This window comes from Chaetura pelagica, unplaced genomic scaffold (assembly GCF_000747805.2).
Source record: "Chaetura pelagica isolate M959 unplaced genomic scaffold, ChaPel_1.0 scaffold345, whole genome shotgun sequence".
Lineage (NCBI taxonomy): Eukaryota > Metazoa > Chordata > Aves > Apodiformes > Apodidae > Chaetura > Chaetura pelagica.
In genome coordinates this window covers 1,227,656-1,251,191 of record NW_009953962.1, presented here as the reverse complement: position 1 = coordinate 1,251,191, position 23,536 = coordinate 1,227,656, and the positions used below count along the sequence as shown (strand labels likewise).

Genomic DNA, 23,536 nt, shown 5'->3' with positions numbered 1-23,536 from the left:
TAGGGAAAGTGCCTGGCCATTTTACTCCAGTTTTGGCACCCTCTCCCCATCACAGTGCGGTGCGACCTGTGACCCTGACCATGACAGATACTAAACCCATCACTACATCCACTGAAGGTGAGGCATCTTCACCTACAGCAACCAGTAAGTATTTCTTTAGGAAACAAAAAATGTCCATCAAAGATTCCATACAATTTCAAATTGAGGCCAGAAAAAGGCGCCTTTTCCTACTATTTGACCAAGTGGATGCTCATCATTTTACATGGAGAGCAGACATGATCTGACTGCAAAGCTTTCCCTCCCCAAATTTCAACGGTGCATCATGTTACATCAAACAGAGTTTGTGACATGACAACCAAAAAGAAAGGGAAAAGCCTGCATATTTGACCACTATGCAAGAAAAAGGAAGTGTGGTTATTCATCTAAGGTGGACATTGTTATGACATTGAGAAGCACACCCAGACAGCAAGGTTTTACAATGACCCGGAGGTGGAATTCCAAACAGAGATTGGATAATTTGCTCCTCAATGAGCTTTCCTACAGAAATCAAGCCTTGTTACAACACATACTGAATCCGAGCTATGACAGTTGCATGTTCATATAGGTTGTGCTGTTTCTAGCAAAAAACCTGATGTGACAAAATAAAATTTTAATTCCTTTTATTGCTGCAGTGGATAGTGGGTCCACTATTCTTTTAAAACAAACAAACAAACAAACAAACAAACCAAACACATCCAAACCCTAACATTAATATATCTAAATTTTTTATTACTATATAGGGCCATGTTATTTATCCTATTATCTTCAATGGAATTGCGATTTTGGAAGTAAGAGCAAAGATTCAGGGTAATTTCTTCTTTTGCAGTTACTTATCTTATGCTCAGGGATGCAGAATGTTGCTTTTTAACTACTTTCTGTGTTTCTGTTGTCTTTAAACTTTTATTTGGACTTGAGATGGCCACTATTTATCAGAGTACCGAAAATTTTTTGGAGACACTTCCAAAAATACTTTGGAAGAAAACTTACCAGTCTTAGAAAATACTAATCTCTTTAGGGTCCATTACATCAAGATTACTTGCTTTAGACTTCTTTAGTATTTGTACTGTGAATCTAGTCCCTAACTGTTGGTCTGTGATTAGCAGAAGCCATAAACTATGTGTGTCTTAGGTGTTAGACTACTTAAAACCTTTTCATTAGGGTGTGAAGCAGAGATGAGACTCAAATGCATAGCATTGGCTGAGCTACAAAGGAGAAATACTGGTTATGCCTTTATTACAGGAAGATAGTAGTAACTTTTGGACAAACTATTGTTTAAAAATATACAAATAAAACTATGGATAGATTTATGCAAATGTTTTAGCTATTCTTTTAATATAGGCAAAGTTTTGTTAGAAGGTGATAGAGAACATCTGTATCTTCTCAGGTGGTTTGAGGTAGTTTTTGCACTTTTTAGGAAGAGTTAGTTTTAGCAGCAAACAAGAAGCTGTTGCTCTAAACTTTGAGTCAGAATAGGAAACTGGGACAACTGAATTCAAGTGTAGTTTCAAGGATTTATAGTTCGTTCTGCTTCCTGTTTCATGTGATTGTACCTGGCCTAAATACTGTCTCAGATGAGGTCAGGGTTTCTAATACAAATCACAAAAAGTAACAAATACAACATCACACCTGTGTTGGGATGTTTTCTGGTAATCTGACCGTATTATTCATCATTACAGGAAAGCAAACATAATCTACTAATTGTCCTACTACTAAAGGAAAAAAATTGGACTATATTTTCAAATGAGGTCAGCACCCAGTTTCTCTTGTAATTCAGTGGAACCTGGGTACCCATTTCCCAATTAGTCTTAGAACATCTTGGCTTAAATATTCAAAATAAGGTATCCTCATTCTTCCACAGTAGTATTCAAGTAAGTTCTTGCCTAAAGGTCCAATGTTTGTCAGTACAGCACATAAATAATAATAAAAACCCCTATGTACATATTTTATTTGTATGTGCCAATTCTGATATGAAGTAGCATATAAATGCTACATGTGTTTAGCATGTTGTGGTTTTCAGAGCAATGCAGTAGTCTTGTCTGCTTGGTAAGACTTTGGAAATTGGATTTGTAACTGTAAGAGCACAAAAGCTAAGTAACATAGCTTACTGATGAAGAATAAAAATGGGGGATCATGTCCTGCTGATATATAAATCATATATGAATACATATAAATTATATTATCAGTAACATAGGCATGCCAGACAGAGTGCTACTATTGACTTCATGGGAAAACCAAGACTAAATATATTTTAAAGCATAGTTTTCTTTTATATGCAATAAAAATACATATGCTTGTCCAACAAGTTATCATTATTAGTATAATTCAGTCTGATGAGAATAAACCAGAAAATTATTAGTACTGCTTTTAATTCTGAAGTGTGGTAGCAGAATTGTTTCAAATGAGAAAGAGCAGCAGACTTTCAGAATATTTGGGGAACCCTGTGGCCTCCACCATAATTTCCTTCTAATAATGGATTTATTTTTTTGACAGTTTTTCAGTAAAGTATTGCCATGTGGCTTTAACACTAACAGATGAATTCAGTAAGTACTCCAACCTAGCTCCTCACTGGTATGCTTGTGTATGCCTATTCAATTTTAGTACCTTTGTTTTGTCTGCCAGCAAGTTTCTAGGTTGTGATACTGAAAGTTGCAGTGTGGACTTCTCCACATTGGCAAGTGGAGCAAGACCACCTACCTCATTTCTTAAGAGCCACCAAAAGCTAGAAGAGGGTAATGTCTTTTAGGGATTACTGACAGAGACCAGACAGGAATGTGACCAAGAGGTGAAGGGTCCATATCCTGTAACTGATGCCAGCATCACTTACCATTCCCTTTCTCCTCAGAAATGGATTTATTTAATCTTCTGTATCAGACAGCATGGAAGTTCCTTAAGTTGTCCCCCTGGGAAGATGTTTCCTGATGGATAGGGGAGTTGACTATTTAATACTATATTGCATAGTAAAAAATAGCTCAGATCAGATTACAGCAGTAAGAATAAGTGTGCACTAATATTTTCTCTCAACATTGTAATCTCAGTGATTTGACTGGTGTGTTAGACTAGTATAATGGAAATGAGAATCAGGATCACGATTCCTTCAAATGTATACCTTGTTTAATCACTTTAGAAGAAGTAAAAAAAATGAATCAGAGGAACTATTATTTGACAAGAGACATCATTATGACTTACGCTTGCAGCTTCCATTGAAGTTTATAGGAATTTACACGACTTCCAAATTTGGTCCAATTTTTCTTTTGCATTCTGCTAAGGTTTAAATAAAGGAAAATCACAGACACATCCTATATATTGCAAAATCATAACTCTGGATTGCTCATATTTGTACTGTACCTGCACAGGGTAATATTTGTGATAGGTTGGTATTTTTATCAATCTGTTTTGTTCTTCCTTAATCAGCCTACACAGCCTCAGGCACATCCCAAGCCAATCGATATGTGGGACTAAGCCCAAGAGACCCATCCTTCCTACACCAGCAACAGGTGGGCAAGTTTCACATAGGTGTAATTATATAGAGAAGCTTTTACAATAATACCTTACTACATGCTACCACTGTTATCTAGGATCAGACTAGGATCCTAAGGGCTTCAGTATTAGCCATCTGAAGATTAAGTTTATTGAAAACAAAGCTGAACCCTTTATCAATTTAGCATATGCTTTATTTCTTAGATTTGTGCTATTTCAAGGAACTTCTAATTGAATTTAATTAAATTGTTTAATTTTTAAAGAGGTCATACATCTACTCTTGAATAGGATTTTAGGAAAGAGAATGTGAAGCATAAAGGACAAATGTTCCTCTCAAAATCAGATTAAAAATTAAGCAACATTTTGAAACTGAAAAGCTCAACCTACTCTTTTCAAACTATTTTGTGGGTTTTTTTTCTCCCACAGATATTAAAGGCTACATTTCTTTATTCTAGTTCTAGAAAATGCGTTATAAAACCAAGTTCTCAATGCCACACATAATCATTTCTAGTTTAATAGGTTTAAATTGGTCTGCAGATTTCAAATGTGATAAAACTACAGTCTTGTTCTGGGTTCTAACATAATTTATGTCTCAAGTAGCATTTTAAATTTCACATCTCATTAATGCTGTGAATTTAATGCAAATGTAGTGTTTACCCAAACTGTGAAAATATACAGCTGAGGTTAATGATGGCTTGCAAAACAATTAGCTGCAGTCAGTAGCAAGGCCATACATATACAGAAACGCTACATTGCTAGTAACATGAATAAATTCAGAACCTTTAGAAGTTCAACTTATTTTATGATGTGTGTTTGTGTTGCTCCTAGATCTTGACAGTAGAGGACTTTGAAATTAACAGCGTGTAAAATGTTATAAGGAAAAGAAGCTGAATGTAAAAGCAAGGAAAAGACTTTAAAATAACCCTTGATACTTACTGTACTGTATTTTTTTTCTGAGGCATCAGTTCCTGTCAACAGTCAGTACACATTCCTGTTTCATTTTTCAGTAAAGCCTACCTGTTCTGTGTTTACTGAGCAATAGCTGAAGTGTTCTTCTCATGTAACTCCCTGTCCACTCCCAGGGCAAGGTAGCAGTATGTCTGTTTTAAAGGTCACCACCACATGCAGAGTTCAGAGAAAATCATGAAGATGATTGTTATTCAAGATGGTTGATGCTTTGCCAACATTATTATTTTTTTTTTCAACCTGTGAGACCTAACTGGAAACACATGTAAGCTTCTATGAAAATACCAAAGGACAATTAGTGGGTTTCCAACCATTAATTTTTCAGTGAAATTTCTGGGTTTTTTTTTTGTTTTTTTTTAACCTCTCAAAGATTTTTTATTTTGAAATGTGTTATAATTGCTATAACCTGGTTCTCTTTAAAAAATACACAGTATGTGTTCATTGTATTTTAAACCAGACACACTTCTCTTTTTAAACACAGTGCATATGATTTATGGATTTCTTTTAATGTGTAGTTTTCCACAGCATCCTTTGAAAAGCCTTTGACATCCAGTTAACTTGAGGTTGTGCAATAATTTTTTTTTTACTACATGTTTTTATATGCATATTTTTTCTGCAAATTTTCAACTGCTTAAACCCACCTTACCTTCTTCCAAGTTCACTGAAAGAGTAACAAACTTCTTGTCACATGCCAGAAGGTAGTGGCAGCACACTTGATTTCCTCTTGGCTGAGTTTATGACGTGTAAACCGTACTGCTTATTTCATGCAACTTCTAGATATTTTTGCCTTTGTGTTAGATGGAAATAGATTTGGAGATTTCTGCAGTGTCATAGGAACATAAAAGGGTCATCACTGTCTTTGGTGTTTACATGCACTTTGTCTTAAAGTCCCTATCATGGTCAAACATGTGGCAAGATGGCTTAGGGGGAGGGGGAAAATAAATTAGGTCTCACATGCACTTCTTAAAAGAAAAAATCTTCAGTGCCACTGTGTGAAACTGATGTTCTCCCTTCTAAAGCATATTGCTTCATAGTCTCCTTGTATTAATTCAGTTGGTGAACACTGAGCCATGTAGTAAATTTAAAAACTGTGTCATGGTTTCATCTTTGCTGTGAATTGTTTTATAACTTATGTAGTGGATATATGTTCATGCTTGTCTGAGTTTGTTAGGGAGGAATGTGTGTGTGGATGCTTACACATATAAAAATAGGTATAAAATTAGGGAATAGTATTTACTGCTGAAAACATTTGAAAGAACAGAATACTTTATCAAGAAAGCTTGTTCAGATGGATAAATATGAATGTATGAGTGCATATATACAAGTTTCTAATGAATCAGTTACTCTCACTCACTTATATTTCAAAAGCATCTCTGAGATGGCAGTGCCATATATGTTTATTATCCAGAAGGTGAGTTAGAGCACTGAGATTGTCTGAACAACTTTAATAGAGCAAAGGTTATCCTTTGGTAAGGCAGAAATAAGATTGATTTGCTGTGTCCTTTCATTACTTTACAACAATTTAAAAGAGACCACTCTTCTTGTGGCAGATTTTAAATGCATTTGCTTTAAAGCAGCCCATGATGAATGAAAAGAAAAATCAAGGGGTACATGAAATAAAGGCAATCAATCACTTTGTATTAGTGGAAAGAAATTCTAAATTAGAACATCAATGATTTTAGTTCCAGAGAAGTCTTTTAAACATTCACCATACCCTGTAATACACATTGACCCCTCAACAATAAATATTGTCACCGGTACATCTTTTACATCATTGGACAAATCTTTATGAAGATTTATTCCCTCTTATATGAGAGAATATATAAGAAAAATTGACATGTACTGCTGAGCACTTTTTATAGGTTTTAGAAAGAACCATTATGTAGCCTGTTTAAATTAAAATAACTGCAATACATTTAAAAATTACACATGCACTTTGTAACAGCATTTACATGGAGTCTTTTTACAAAATTACAGTTTTCTAGAACTTCCAGTAAACAATTTCTAGCACAATGTATCTGCATGGAATACTCACATTTAGAAGGGAAGTACTGAATAGAACATTGAAAGACAGTGCATAGTAGAACCAATGGGAGCAGTTTATTTGCTTTTACTGCTCGGGAAACTGTGAAAAATATGCTGTTTCATGCATTATTTAGCATGCTACATTGATAGTTAGAAGGACAAGGTTCCAATTACAGCTATTCTGTCTACTTTCTTCTGCAATTGCTGATGGGTTTTCATGGTACCTGCCTTGGAATGCCAGGTATTTCTGTACTGTGACATGAGTAGTTACAAAATGTATATCTTGCCTCAGTGACATGTAGAGAGTCACAGGAATCTTTTAATTTTGTTGTAAAAAAAAATAAATCTCTGACTCTCCTCAACTGTGCATTACAAATTGTTAATAAACACTTGGTTTGCTGTGCATGAATCAACATCAGCCTCTAAGACTTATAAAGTATGAATAGTGTGGCTGCAAGGAATGCACTGTAGGAAGGACACAAGGGAAGTGATTAAGACCTAGTTCCTGAGTGAGACAGCTTTTCTTAATTTTACTATGAGTGGGATTATTTTGTGAAGTCAAATGTACTCCATGCTCATCATCTGTGCTGAGAACATTTGAAATTGATTGCACGTAAAGGGTTGGATAATCTTCACAATTATATGGGAACACTTTTTTTCCTCCTTTCTTTCTCTAATTTGCATCTACTGAAGATTTCTGGTTTCTAAACCTAGACTAGAAGAAGAAGCAACAAATTGAGGAAATTCAGTCAAATTCAAGTTGTTACAGTCCCTTACCAGATTCTTGTGTCTCCATTCTTTTGGGCAAATAACTTTAATAAATAACTTTAATGGAGGGTTCATTACTTCAGTAATAAAGTCTTAATGATCACAATTTGGGAGGTTATGTGATGGCATTAGTGTAGCCTCCTTATGTTACTGTTCCCAGCTTCATGAATTTATTGTGTTCTTGAAATGGTAGACACTCAGAGACAGGTTGATGTTTCTGGCTAAAAAGGTAGAATGTTGCCAGAAATAATAGTCATGCACTTTAGTGGTGTAAGCAATATAAAAAGATAGATGAATGGATAGATGGATAGACTTTTTTATTTATTGCAAATACAGATTAGTGGTTTCACAAGTAATAAGATTTCTGTTGGAATTAATGGAATAACTGACAGGTTTTCTTTCTTTGCCATTTATTTAATTTTAATGCACCTTGGAGCCTTGTATGTTTGATTCTGTTTTTAGTTAGAAAACACGGATAAGTGGGATAGCTATTGAGGTCTGTGAAGACAATGACCTCCAGAATTTTCCTGTTTGTTACAGTGTACTGTGCTAACTAATGCTGGACCAACTACTGAAGAGCTAATGAACTCCTCCAGCCTTCGTACCAGTTAATACAGTGGCATGGTTTTCACTAGAGCTTAGACTTTCTAGATATGATGTGTGATATTCATGATTTTCACACAACTTCGAGATTTTTGAGGAAAACTTTTGCCATGTATGTAAGAGTAAGAAACACTCCAGGTCTCTAAGAGTGCAAAATCAGAAAATTGTGGGTAGTTTTATTTCCTACATACCAGAATGCTCTGCCTCTTCGATAGGAAGTTGTTCTTAACAGATGCATCCTTTAGTTACTGAATCACACAGTACAAAATGGACTTCTCTTCATACTATTCATTAGGGAAATTGTAAACTTAAACATCCACTGAACACAGAGTATCTGCAGTACGTTTTGGGTGGATGTTGCTTTTGCTTTCAGCAGAATGCTGAAAGAACACAAGTGGTCTCTTGAAAAGAACTTCTCAGTAAAGCCAGGAAACAGGTTATCAACACTTAGGCCATTCTTATTGTGTCCCTTATCATAATTGACAGTTTGACGTAAAACTATGTCACATGACCACCAGGGAGGTATGTAAATGGATAAGAGGTCACTTTTCACATATGCTTGCTGGAAAGGAAACATATTTAAAGGAAGTTTCAGTCAAAACAATGACAATATGCAAATGTTAAGTTTTATGGGCTTTTCTAAACTAACAGGAGCTATAACCCAGTCTCCTGTTACACTTTCCAAACTGCATATCTGTCTACTTTTTCTAGTGATCACAAAAGCTTGAAATGAAGATATGTCTTAGACAGCCACTCTTTGAATGGGAGAATACAAAACCAGCTTAAATATTAACCTCTAAACATTACTCTGACTATGATTAGTGATTGAGTGGTTGACTGTGGGTTTTTAATGTATGTAGGATTTACATACTTAAAAATCAGAAGGATGGTTGTGCTTGGAAGGTGCCCAGTTTACACTGAGAAGAGAGCTATAGTGAAATCTAGCTCTTGGGTACAACTTCACATCAGTACATCTCACAGCACTGGAGAGTGCAAACCAAAACCACTTTCCTCCACAGAGGGCAGAACAGAAATAGTGAGGTGGATGATGTTCAGGCAGGTGGTAGAGTTGGGAGAAGCACTTGGTCTACTTCCTCTGTTTCTGCGTGGGACTGTATCCCCTTCCCATTATGCAGCTGAAGTGCTGGGGAGAAACAATTGTAGTGGGCTTTGTGCTCTCTGCTCCTTCGTGAGCATAGCAGTGAGGATGTGTTGCAAGGATGAGAGATGGCTGCAGCTCCTTTTGTCAGGAAATGGCTGAGGTGCCTGTGAGGTTTCCCTATCAGCTGCAAGGCTGAGTATCCCTTTCCGTTTCAGGATACAGACCCATGTACTTTTTTTTTCATGTATTTAAGTGAGAGATAAATTAAAAAATCGCTGATGATAGTTTGTGGATGGAAGGTGTTACTGTCGTGGGATTTATGTGATTTGATGAGCTGAAAACAAGCTGTGAGACTGAAGAACAGGCCTGTCCAAAATCCTTCTAGGAAAGACTTCAGCATGTCATGCCAAATTGGGTCATTTATTTTGCATTTGTACCATGTTTTTGACAAAGTTTGTAACATTTTTCAGCAATTATCAAATATCTCATGTGATCTATTTGTTAGGTCCCTCTGCTGAGGAATGCAAGTTTTCTCAGTTAGCCTTCAAGTAGTTTCCTGCCTCTCCCTTTCACATGTCCTGCAAAGAAACTCTCCTAGGTGGCTTACTGTGGGTGAATGAATGTGCCTTCTCATCTCCAACTAACACTGCTGCATCATTTTAGGGGTCACTTGAGTTACTCTCAGGACTGTTACTAGGCAGAAAGATTTCAGCATGATTTCAGACAACATACAGCACTCAAAATACAGTAGTGAAGAACCCTATGTTCTTGCAAAGCTTGGTACTTGTGTCAGGTCTGTGCTTCCAGGCTGTCCTTGCTGAGCTGTCTGGACATCCTCCAAAGGCAGCATTCCCACTGCTGCTGCAAACAGACATTTTCTTCCATCAAGTGTAGCCAAAGCTCAAAGAGCTCTTTTAAGCTTCTCCAGCCTTTTTAGCCAGAAAGCACTCAACATATGTGAGAGATGCAGACACAGACTTCGAAAGTGATATTTCTACATGCTTTCAAAAGTATATTTCTAAATCGTAGACATTGTGGTGTCCAAGGAGGGATGATTTGGAAGAGCACATTTTATGTGAGGGAGAAAAAACCCCATTTTCCTGGCAGGTTAGTTTTTAAAGTCAGTGTGGCAGCTATATGAGCCTGCTGAGGAGTGTGGCACAACAGTTCTTGACACTAGGAAGGTGATTTTCAGCGCATCTGGTGCCATACTGGGCTTGTCACATAAAGACCTGCAGTTCTTTGAGGTGTTGTCAGTACCACAAGTAGGGCACAGCTGGTGCAATGAATATCACAACAGTTTAAGCTAACTACAGGTCTGGTGTAGCATGAATCTCCATGTACATGTGTGTGTGTGCAACACATACATAAAATGTACATGTTCTGTTATTACCATTATAGTAGTTAGATGCGTATGTTATGAGGCATGTATAACAGTGCATAATGTGCAGTATGTAATTACTGGCATTTATGAAATAGGCTTGAAAAGCTCTTTTTGGAGATTTCTTGATAAATTTAACACATTAACTGTACATGTGGAAAGGTGTCATACAGACTGTGGGAAGAACAGAATGATTTAGTGCAGAAACTAATCTACTAAAATGTAGTGTATCACTCCCTTACTGTTTTCCCCAAATGGCAAATGCAATCAGGTTCAATAGCAAGCTAAGTGCTTGCCAGATTTTTGAGCTAGGCGTAAGTGCGTAAAATCACTTGGTAACACTAAGTTTGTGATTTTAGTGTTTTTTATGGTTCTAATCAGCCAAAGGGCTCTTACTTGCAGACTTTGTGAAAGAAGAAAAGAGGAGGGTTTTAACTTTTCAGTCTTGTGTTTCAGCTGGAAGTGAGTTTTTATAGCTGAGTTATAAAGCTTTAAAATATGCATCTGTAATGAAGATGGTAACATTCTTAAGAATTATATTAGATATCCACCTACTGTACATTGAGTAACTGTACTGACTTATTTTACTATGTCTTCAATATGAAAATCAGGTTTATAAGACTGTTTTGTATAGTGACTAAACCAAATATTTACTTACCCCTTTCTTTAAATGTGTTTATTGTATTATTCACAGTTACTTCTAGCAAATTTTTTCACTGCATGTTTCCTTTTCTCATTAATTTCATGTGGTTTAGTCATGCTTTTAATGGCTTTTAGAAGGTCTTTTGGAGTTCTTTAGATAACAAACAAGAAACAATCCCTATGAAAACATCAGAGATTAACATTTCCATTTCTCAGACCTTAACAGCAGGAAGCTTATGAGTCTAACAGCCAGACAGGGTCAGGTTTGTCTTGTCCTCAGCATATGTATTTTTCAGGAAAAAGACTGTAATTAATTGTGCTCCTGTGAAAGTAGTTTATTGTAGTTTTTTTTTGCTGTAGCCTGAGCTATCTAAAGACTGTGAATACAGATAGAGAAGACTAAAATGCATCCAATGCAATTAAAGTCAGCAACATTATCTTCAATTCAGAGAGCTGTATCATACATAATGGTACAGCAGTTTATATACAGCATGACTATACAGAGGTTAAAATGTATGTTTTCTTCACAAGCCAGATAAGTTGACTTTTTTAAACTTAAAAATAAGCAGTATATATTTTCAATAAATCTGCTAACACTATAGGGCAGATGTTAAATAAACAGAGCTATAGAGGGTTGCTTGAACAGTCCATGAAGGCAGAACTGATGATTTGGGGATCTGGGAAGAAATTGTTTCAGCTAACATTTAGTACATTCCTCATGACATTAAAATGCAATAAAGTATTTTAAATGCTATTATTCTAAATCTAAAGCAAGATTAGATTATTTTATCACTCCTTCTAAGTAACCCCACTTCCAATAACATTGGATTAATAAAATTCAGTTACAAAATACCTTTACCCTTATTAAATAGCAAGATAAGGACATACATTTTGCTTAATCTGGGCAAATTTTCTATAAATTGCATGTCTTCTGTGTTTCATGAAATGCATGCTACAAGATATTGATTATATTTGACCTTTACTTATCACACATTATATAGAGCACTGCTTAGAGAAAGAATTTTTATTTTCTTCTTAAAGTATCTTGCTTTTGAATATTAACATTTCCTTTTATTCCAGCTCAGTTTGTAATCTAATAATGGCTAATTGTTATGTGCTAAACACTAGTTAATCTTATGCTTTATTAATAAAGGAGCATATTAAAGTAGCATTATCTTAATCAAATCTATAGGCATTTATTTCTCAGAATAAGTTCTTTTTCTTTGTTTTATTTTTTAAAGTTACTTCTTGGGAAAGTAAGACTTTTGCCATTTACAGTACTAGTTTGCATGTATTCATTTAAATACTAAAATCTGTAGTACTGCTCGATCCATATCTGACTGCTAGGTTTCAATTGACAGCTGAGAATTTGTGACTGGACCATGAATCAAAACGGCAGGCATTTATACCCCAGTGCCAGTGAGGATACATTGGGAATTACTTGGCAAAGGTAACATTTTAATTATTTCCACCCCTACACCACCTCTAAAAAAGTTGCATTGAGCTACAGTGTCTGTTTTAGTGGGCCTCCAGAGAAATATGTGACAGTATTTGATCAAAACATGCATGTAACATTTCTCCCATACGCATTCAGGTTTATTTTTAGTGCAAGCTGAATTTAGAACCTACCTTAAATGAGCACCTGGAATGACAGTGCTGCGCTGTCAAATGCAAAGGGTTTGTAAATTTAAGGGAATACTCATGTTAGGCTTTAAAAATGAAAATGTCATTTGCAGAATTAAAAGTCATATTTTGGGGGGCTTAGTGGTTAACACAAAGAAAATAATGATATCAGGAGTATAGATGAGTATAATAATAAATGTCTGAGGTGGTGGTGGTTTTTGAACAATGAATAACCATAATATTAAGAGACTTTTCTGACTAATCAGCTGGTACAGATTAGGTCACTGACATGTACATGAAGGTAAGATATAAACCATCCTATTTCTCAACTAAATAACAGAATAATCAGGAATTATTTACTCTAAAGAGAATTTTTTTTTTTTTTTTTTTTTTGTATGAAAACAGGTGAACACAATAAACCCCATTAACCTTTGGTATATTAATTAATTTTTCATTATTATGTTTTACATCACTTGGTATATAATGAACTACGGTAACAGTAGAAGTGTGTGTCTAAATAGGTATGTAAACAAATTAGTGTAATTGTGATACAGCAGTTTTTCACTTCTTTCATGTGCAGGACTATCTGCAATACTCAGCACTTAATGGGGGTTGTACATGTGTAGTCTGTGAGTTGGGAGCCTGTCAGATGAAGTATTAGCTACTCACTCTTAAAGTAATTTTAAATACTTCTTGGAAATTTGTGAACCCATAAAAGTATATGTACTTCTGAATCGTTTGTGTAAGTATGTGTGTGGGGGTGTATATGTATTATGTGTTTAATGCATTTTGATGCAGTGTTTGTACTATGGATTGCTGGTAGTTTTGGGGCTTTTGAGTATCAACTTGGAAGGATAATTACAGAATTTGAAAATAGGTGCTCTTTACAAATCTCAAGGTTAAACACCTCGAGTATTTTTCCTTTTTTTTTCTTTATCCATGTTTTGCAAATTTTCTGAAATAACATTTAAAATCTGGAAGCATTGTAGTGGAAAAGCAAGGTATTGTCATTTCTTCCCATATAGATTAAATGGCACAATGGAAAATTAGCTAATGGATTCACCTCATCTCCTCCAGGGTTGTGATTCACATTATAAATCGTCATCATGCAGTAATTGCCACAGTTTTCAATGTACTGCCAAGAGTGAATCCAAACTGAGCTAGTGTAGCACAGTAGCACAGGGGGAGTGATTTATTCTCCCACTACAAAGGGTGTTGCTTTTTAAGGGCACTGTCAGGCATTAGGAAATTACATTTCCTAATACTATTAGGACAAACTAATCTAATTAGTAATATTTTATTTATATTTATATATAGTCATATATAAACATGACAACTGCCAGTCTAGGAATATCCTTGAATGGTTTTAACCAGTCATTGCTGAAGCCCTCTTTAAAGCGATGCCAGTTTATACTGGCTGATGCACTATCACTGTGTTTGCTGAATTCTGTTTTGCAGTACCCAGCACACAAGACCTGTGGACATAAATTATGAAAACAAAGGAAAGCGAGGAGAGGGTGGCGGGGTAGGAATGATGTTTTCTAGGCGATGACCAAAGAAACTTTGGTGATTAATGTAGGCATGTGACATGATCCATTCACCTTTATAGACAAAATTGCTTTGCAGATCACTCCCAGACTGCTGCCTGCCACTTTGACCCTACCGACATACAGACCTGCTGCCAGATGAGCTTGGGCACAAATTCTATCATGGCATCTCTTTAAAAGCAGGCCTAGACTATGCTTACTTGGCCTTGAATTAAGCACACATTCTTGGACGACAAAGAAGCAAACTGTTAGTTCTCCCTAAGAAGGTGGCTTTTAGGATTTGGGTTTTAGAATACAACATTCTTCAACTCCCATGTAGGTGGGGATCTAAGAAGAGAAGTAATGCCTGTGCAGGCTAAGCAGAAGTGAGCCCTTCGAACACTAAAATTAACACTGAAAAGAAAGACCTATTGCAGGAGGAGTTGCTGTCCATTGACAAATAATATATTCTAGACTAGACAGTCAAATTTTCTTCAACAAAATGGTTTGATAAACATTTTATTAATGTGATTTTCTCAAATCTGTAGTGCATGTTCTGGTGGCATAAGATCTGACCTTTTACAGCAGGCTTTTGTAGTTGTTTTCAGTATACTGATTTTTCAGAAGTATCTTTGACCTCAAGATGGTAAAGAAGTTGTAATTGTCTCAGTGGTAGCTGTCCTGTCTGTACAGAAGTAGACAGCAGAGATGGCGTAATAGAGATGAATGAGGTGGAAATTTTGTCATTGTGCATTGCTGGTGAACCACAACTTGGAAACTTGGGGAGAATTTGAGTGATGATAAAATCTCTGTTATTTCTATGTTTTTTTTTGTCTTATTAGTGGCTGCCTGTCATACCTGATAGTATATATGATGCATAGATTTCAAAATGTGATACCTAGATTTCAAAATGTATTTTCCAGGATTTTATTTCCATATAAAATTATATATCTGTTGGTATTTAAAGTCCCAGGTGTAAGACAGAAGTGGTTCACATGCAAAAGACTGAACTTAAAAAGAAAAAAAAAGAAAAAGAGGCTATGAATAATGAAAGAAAAATAAGAACAAAACATCTAACCCCCTAAACTTTTAAGTCATTAACACACCATTTTTTTTCAAAACTGGGATACTTGCAAGAATAGTGATTAAATAGTGATTAAAAACTAGATTAGTATTTTGCTTAACTGAATCAAACATTCTAGTATCTTCAAAGGAAATACTTAAATAAACCATCCTTTGACCATTCTACAAAACCAAAATAAAACAATATTAAAAGTATGAGTTATTTGGTAAGGTATTTTGAAGTAGCAGTTTTAATTTTGCCCCTGATACTCAAATTATCTACTGTTTTATTGCTTACTTATAGCATTTATGCTATGTATTTTATTAGGTTGGCTGAAATTTGAACAACATTTAAGCAGGTCAATAGAATTAAGTCCTCAAATACTTTTAAGATCGTATAGGTCAAATTTTCACTGTACATATGATGAAAATGCTCAGAATCCATTAAGAAAAACACAACCTTTTTTTGTAACCACACTTCTGTGATAATAACTCTTTTTCTAGACTCAGAAGGTGAGGGGAAGCTGTGAAAATCTGTAAAGCTCAAATAGGAAAATAAGTCTCAATCGCAACATGAGAGCGAGAGCATAGGCAGCGAGTAAACTTAAGACGTGAGTGAGAGTGAGAAAAAGGTGTGTGTGTAAGTGATAACATGAACTTGATCCTGAATTTCAGCCAGTCATTATGCCACTGATACTATTTCCAGTGGGACCACTCCTGAAAGCCAGCAAGCATGATGGGTCTCTTTTAAAGCATGTTGAGTATTTGTGAGTCTTCCACAGATTGTAAGCAAATTTTCATTGCCAAAATGCACATTTTAAATCTGCTGTTGCCAAATACATTTTTATTCCCAACTGTTGTTACATTGATTTTTTTAAACATTATTTCTATGCAAGTGTTACGGGTTAACTGCTACTTTAACATTACATTTACACTACACAGGCAAATGCACTAGGTTAGCATTTCCTGCCTTTGGTCTCTTATCTTGACACATAAGCATATATTACAGCAGCTGGATTGTTCCTGGAGATGCTGAGAGGAACTCTGTTTTCAGAGTGCTGAATTTCCTTCTCAGCTGTAGCTGTAGGGGTGTTCAGCTTTCCAAGCGTCTTTTCCCCCACACCCCTCCAGCAGAATGCTGGTTTATGATAACAATGCTGATAGGGCAATCAAATGTGATAATCTGTGATTTGTGAAAGAAGTAGGAGAGGAATAGAGAATGGCTGCAGATTGCTTTTGTACCACATTACCTTGCATGTGTTTGGTTTTGAGCAAACACATAGCAAAAGTAACACAATCAGCAGCAGTTCTGTGACGAGAACATTTTGGCAAACACAGACACCTGTTAGAGAAATGGTTCACACCATCTGCCTCCCACTGTGCCAATCCCCTTGCACAATGCTTTGGAGGAGAACTATCAATTCATAACAATTTAAGAACAAAAATGCTGAAGTATCCTGATTATAAAAGCATTCATAGAAAGAAAATGTAATCATTTCTCGACTTTATAAATTTAAATTCCTAACTCCAAGAGTTTTGCCCAACTCTGTAATGCAGAAAGAGGTGCAGAACATTATGTTTCCTCTCCATCTAGACAAACATCTTCAGAACACTTCCTAAGAAATTAATTGTATTCAAGCCAGACTTGCATGCTGCCATCCCACAGGAAATGGGTCAGCAATCCATTAAGATGCCATTAGATAATCTAATTTGGATCTTAATCTCTAAATTAACCATGCTCCATACTTGAATCATACTTGAGAGAAAGAAAAAATGTTTATGTTTGAATCGATAGGGGAGCTGAAGCGTGAAGAAGGCTGTTTGTTTTTTCTGTAGCTGTGGTCACGTCTCAAGCCGTCTGGTAACCAGGAGAAACCAGACATGATGTAATTCCAGATTGAACTTGAACTTCAGGGACTTAGAATGGGGGAACAATGGACCATAGGAATCAATAATGTCAATTTTCCACATGATTATGTTTGGAGCTTTAAGTTAACCTTTTTGAGAGAAGCAGCAAGAACTGAAGTGTGACCAAAATGATTGAGATGATCCAGAAGCAAGATGTTAAAGTAAAGAAAACAACTTCAGTAATATTTTCTGAGCAGCGCTGCAGATTCCAGCAGGATTAGAAAAGTTCCTGCTCTGCAGTGAACTGGTTGCCTGTTCTGAGCACTCTTTGTTCACTTAGGTAGGACAAACTTAATCTTATGTTTCCTGTCAGATGATTTTTGGCAGCACTGCTAGGGAAGGAGGAGCACATTGTAGAGAAATCCCAAGTGTAAACTCTATCTTTAACCCCTTGGTTACTCCAGTTTTCTACGTCTTTATCATCTTACCTCCAATTGTTTCTTTTGAAGTAGTAGAACTACGGTGTTGCTTTTTGGGGCTTTTTTTTGTGCACTTTGGATTATCTGCATTATTATTTACCCATGCTATTTTGAGAAATATAATATAGTAATTATTTTTTTTTAAGTGATAAGGTAAAAGTCTAACAGATTAAAACTGGAAATGGTAATAGTTGGGGAGAAAAGCAATGTTTATGTGGAAAGTGAATAGTCAGATTTTCACAGCTGACTCTAGGGTCTCTGCTAGCCCAAGCCCCTGTTCTCTATGGTTTGGCTCTATGGGAGGCAGCCTGCCACTTGGTCAGAGCTTTGTCTGTGCATGTGCATGTTTGCAAACCTCCCCATAGGCCTGTCCCTGCACCAAACACTCGTGCTTGCTCGGGTACTGGAGGTGAAATTTGGCAGCTGTTTAACTACAGATACCGTTGTGGAATGGTAACAGAAGTACCTGATGAAGTAGATGTGGGAGCGGTGGTTATTCTTTTGGCAGAAATGCACGAAGTGCATTTAGAAGTGGGAACCTCAGGGCACTGAGGTTCACACAACTGAGCTTCCAAAGTTGATACAATCTTAACAATTTGAAATGGTGAAGTTCCATGTACTTGTGTGGGTGAGCACTTACTTAGTACCAAGATAAAGGAATCTTGCTTAGTGACTTGCCAGTGTTCCTTCCCTCAACATCATCAGCATGGTTGATGCTTTGGACCTTTTCTGTCCAAAGAGTGTCCTAGCATGATCTGATCTACCTCGTCTAAGTAAGTGTGCTCATACACAGGGTAGTAAAGCTGTGGGAAGGAAATACTGGTATAGGTGTACTTTCAAATGGTGGGTTGCTCTAACAGACTTTTGGAGCTGTAATAGAAAGTAGTAACTGGTGGAAATTAAGTCTCATAATACTTCAGGTTTACTCAGGTCTGAATGGATTTATTTTTTATTGTATTTAGTTAATTGTTTAACATTATTATGCCCTTTATATTATTATAACCTCCAAAGTGGACTGTATATAGGTATAATGTTTTTTACTGCTTGTGGTCCATTCCAGTAATATTTTAATCAGAGGTTCTCAAAACAGCAATTATTATCTTTAAGAGGAAATCATGGCAGAAATCTTGATTGAATTAATGTGAAAACTGTAATGGAAACTGTAATGGAGAATTACAGAGAACCTTGTAGGACGCTTGCAGAATTTCACTTTGCTGTTTTATTACATTTGAGCAGACAAGTACATTATACTTGAATGGATAGAGAGGGGACTGATGGCTTCTTAACACACCTGGTGGTCTAGTTATGGTGAGAGAAGACTGTTTCTGGTAGTGAAATTACTTAGAGGTATAATGCTTCAGGAAGGTGACTGTGCAAGCCATACTTGCTCCCACAAAAGCTACTCAGAGTAATATCTGATGATGCTTGTCATGTCATTTTCTTTCAAACTTAGAATAGAGAAGGTTTTTTTGAGGTCTCGCTCCATATTCCAAAGGAGGGGCGTCATTATCATAACGTCTGATATCACAGGGCTTGCATATTTCCTCAGGAGCAGTGAGCTGGAGGGTGGGATAGATTTGCTTTATTCCACTCATACATAAAAAGCTTTTTTATCTGAAAGAGAAGCCATGGGCAGAGGGACATCTCATTAACTTCTGCAAGACAACTAGCTTGCCTGTGTCCCAGGCAATGAAAAGAGTTTTGGCTTCCCCCTTCTTAAGGCACTTAGTGAACAGAGACAGAGCATTGCCTCTGCTTTTATAAAACTAGAAGCTGGAAGTTTACCTGGGACTTATGCAAACTGCTGCATAGTGTGGCGAAGGAAAAGGTGTTTTCCCCTTTCCTGCCGTTGCCACCTGTATGGGCCTCCAGGCAGAGTTTGCTTTGCAGTCAGCAGTAACTGGCACTTCTGCTGGGATGCTCTGCAGAGAAATCCTAGATAGTTTCCATGATGGAAGTTAAACTACACGATGGTTACAGAGGTCCCTTCAGGGCATATACATGTTTGAGAATGCTGATGGAGACCTTGCTCAGCTGTGTGCAGGAGGTCTGGGGAGCTACAAAGCAGGGTGTGTCTCTTATGGCAGTTGAAAGTTTGATTAAATTTACTATAGAGGTAGTGGGGTATTTGAGTGTTTTGGATAGACAGTCGTACATGTGCAGCACAGCACAGCCCGAATTATTTTTGGTTTTCTTTGTATCAGAGCTGTTCTCAGCCTTTGTACTGTGATTAGTGCTATTATTGCTATTACTGAGATTTCACTCCTCTTTTGTCTGCAGTAAACCCTTGGTGATAGCAGGACTGGTGTGGCCTGAGATAGATTAACATCAAACTGCAGTATGATATGGTTAATTTCTAAGATACGGCTGAAGCCTGTCAAGCCTTGAAAGTCATGACCTAGGAAACACTAGCCAACAGAGGGTATGGCCTGTCCTTCCCTGCTGCCAGCTGCTGTCCAGTGGGTGCATGTGGATCAGGGACTTTAACACACCTTCAGCAGTACCAGGGCAATACGTCTTTTCCAGCCACTGCAGGCAGATGGCTGTAGCTGTCCTGGGGCTGTGAGTGCTCCTCTGCCAGCACCACCGTCTCTAGTAGGCTGCAGGAGCTCCTGTGGGATTCACACAGTGTTAACATGGGAGATTTGTTACTCCCTGAGGAGTCATAAGCAGCATTGATGAACTGGTTGCAGTCTGCATTTTTGTCATGGTTGTAATACAAGGTGGGAGGCTTGGAAGGCTTAAATAAACACCTGTATTAAATTTGTAGGTCATATGACAACAGTCCTATCAGTCACTTGCCACAACTTCTTTTTATTAAGCACTTTCCACAAAATCAAGATTTCTGTCACCTGTATGAAGTAGTAGATAAGAAAGCTGCTACGAATAGTAACTTGTTCTTTATCAGCACTGACTGCTTTCCTTCACCTGTTGTAGTCATTAGAAGGTTGTCAACTTTAAAACAAAGAAAAAGTCACATATGCATGTATCAAACAACTGAACTGCACTGTAAATCTTTGGAAAGATAACCTGGAAGCTGTGTATTTAGCCTTTGCAGCAGCAATTGTTTAAATACCATCTTGACTTCCCGCAAAATGTACATTCTTTTAGATAGTGGTCTATTTAAAAAAAAAACACACTGTAAGTGCTGTGTAAAAGGACAGTAAAGAACTGTGCACTGTAAAAGATATATTCAGACAGATCTGCAGAAAAAAAATCTGCTTGACTTTTTTTGGTTTTTTTATTAATTACTAATTCCTATTTTTACAAATGCCGCTGCTTGAAAATGATTTGTATTGTGTCTGCTATTTCAGAATTTAGTTCTTAACATCATTCAAATCCAAAGAGGAAGAAACAAAAAATGCATTTTAAAATAAATTACAAAGAAAACTGAAGATTAATTTGAAACAATTAGGCTTCTTAAATGAGATTCTAGCATTGATTTTTTTTTTTTTTTAACATAAACTTTTCATCAGATCATATCAGACATCTTTTATGTATAACTGGGTTTAAGTCTTTTTGAATATTTCAAGATTTGTGCTGTAAGTATGATTTTTAAATTTCAAAAGTGATTATTTCTCCAGCAATAGATTTTATTTTATTTCTACTAGTCGAAAGAATTAAATATATATTAATAACCTCTGTGTGTGTATATAGATATATATTCAATGGGAAAAAAAAAAAAAAAAAGCCTTCCTATTGAATATTATTTGTATTTCAGGCATTTAAAATAGATTAGGATGTTCATATTTCTTCTATTTCCTTAAAGAAAAAAGATTAGTCTTGCTCTCTTCAGAATTTGACCGTCGCTGAGACAAAGATCTCAGCATTTTTTTCCACCTTTTTTGGTGTGCAAAACAGAGTACTTGAAATGAATTGTTACGAATCAAAAGAGTAATTAAACAGGCTTAGAGAGGTAAGGGGCATCAGACAGAAATAAACAACAGAAGCTGTTTGTATTATTTTTAAGATAAAAGGCCAGAAGAACACACCCCTAACCCCCCAACCTCCACCCCCCAATTTCACAAAATAAGTTGACCTTTTTCCTTAATGTTCATACAGATCAACTTGAAGGTTCACACAAATCTGCCAAGTAAAATGTAGTTATTTCATACACATCTAAAATAGATTAAAAGAGCCCGTTTTCCTCTTTACATCCAATGCCACAGCAGTTGCATCTGCTCATCCAGGGAGAGTTTAGTGTGGAGAGGTGACCAAAGAGAGAAAAGGATGAGAACCTCCAGCATCTGTCTTCCACAAAACATAATGGAGGTTTTAGTCTGCAGATGTGTTACCATGAAGCTTATCAGTCTAATCCCAGTGTGTATTCTCAAGTAAGCTGTTGTGTATGTGGAAACACCTAGCATGGAGAGAAGCCGGATGTAATGCAATGTGGAGGAAGCATCTGCTTGCATGTGTTGTGTCCAGTTCTGGTGGACATTTTGGCAATGATTGCTGACATAATGAGGTTGTTTTTCTTCTGAATAAATTTGATGGGACTTTCTCTCAAGTCTGGTGTTTCTTTGTTGCCAGAAACACAACTAAGGAAAAGGCTGCTCAGGGTCTGCTCTGGGTACTGAATAGAGGCAGCTGAGATCTTTCTTTGCTTATCCATTTTGTAAATGCTGTTGAGTGTGGTATCTACTACTAGTTGGTGCCTGCTAAATATGTTAATGCCATTGGGACATAAGCTCCTCAGTTACAGAATGCTTTTGCTTTTGAAACGATGACTTAAGTTTTGAAGTAATTGAATTGCTTTTAAAAATATTTTCTGTGTCAAACAATTTATGGTACTTGCTGCTACACTTGACTCACAGATACAACTTGGCTGCAGGTGTTTAGATGGTTGGGTCCTGTGTTATCCAGTATCCCTCAGACACTGGTACCTTTTTGGAAAAAACTATGAAGAAAGCAGGTGTTTTGAATATTAAAGGTCCTCTGTTGTCATGGGGGACCATGCACCCCAGAGACACATCCTGGGACTGGAACAAGATAAACTGCCAGGTTGTAAGAGGGTGGGAAATGGTACAGGAAGCTTAACCACTGTACCTTAATAGTGTGTTCTGAAAAAGAGCAAACACACAGTAGTGTATTTCAGTAGCTCTTGAGTAACATCCATGGTCCCCTATAGTGTCACTTGTATGGTTTAGTTGTGTCTACTCAATATATTTGCATCTGAAATTTTGTGGGGCTTTCATGAAATGTCAGGCTACTTAGTGTAGGACAGCAGTTCTACTTGCAGCTAATATGAATGCAATTGTATTTCTTTCAGATACATCATAGTTTCACAATAAAACTTCAACAACTTTTCACAATGAAACAACTGTGAAGTAGAATGTCAAGTGACATCCACAAATTTGGTTTCTTATTTTGTCTTAGGTAGTGCTGTTAATAATTGATATTGTCTTAGCCCTGATTCAAAGTAATTGTGTTCTGGTTTTTACAACGTGTTTAATTTATGTGTTTGTTGTTTTTTTTTTCTCTCTCTCTTTCTCTCTCATCTCTTTCCCCTTTTCAACAGTCCTGGTACCTGGGCTAGCTTGGTTCCTTTTCAAGTATCAAATAGGACACCGATCCTGCCAACAAATGTCCCAAACTATGGTTTGAACATAATTGGAGAGCCTTTCCTTCAAGCAGAAACAAGCAACTGAGGGAAAAAAATACAGATAAATAATGAAATAAAAGCAAAGTTAAAAAAAAAAAAAAGAAAAAGAAAAAGAAAAAAGAAGGGAATCCAGGACGACGAAACTGAAGAAAGAAGGAAAAATAGACCAGCAATTGCAGCTCTTACAATCACTAATTCCCTTATGGTTGAAACTGAAATGACATACAAAGGGTCAATGATATTTCACTGATGGGTAGAATGCAGCCCCTGCCAAGTAGCCTTTGTTATATGAAGTCCGCTGGGAAATAGATTTCTGTCTCTGACAATATATTTTAACTGACTTTCTAGATGCCTTAATATTTGCATGATAAGCTAGTTTTATTGGTTTAG

General features: G+C 36.5%; 1 protein-coding gene across 4 annotated transcripts in view; it reads left to right on the top strand.

Annotated features, from left to right (window-relative positions):
- Positions 1-23,201, top strand: part of NFIB (nuclear factor I/B) — a 174,165-nt gene extending 150,964 nt beyond the window's left edge. Inside the window, exons 10-13 of one of the 4 annotated variants that reach the window (XM_010001921.1) lie at positions 1-117; positions 3,451-3,533; positions 12,365-12,453; positions 23,063-23,192. In XM_010001921.1, coding sequence (XP_010000223.1) covers positions 1-117; positions 3,451-3,533; positions 12,365-12,453; positions 23,063-23,192 — 419 coding nt within the window. Of the gene's footprint in view, positions 145-3,450; positions 3,534-12,364; positions 12,454-23,062 lie in introns of all 4 variants that reach the window. The other 3 variants (XM_010001920.1, XM_010001922.1, XM_010001923.1) reach the window with 3 other exon arrangements.
- The last annotated feature ends 335 nt before the right edge of the window (positions 23,202-23,536 follow it).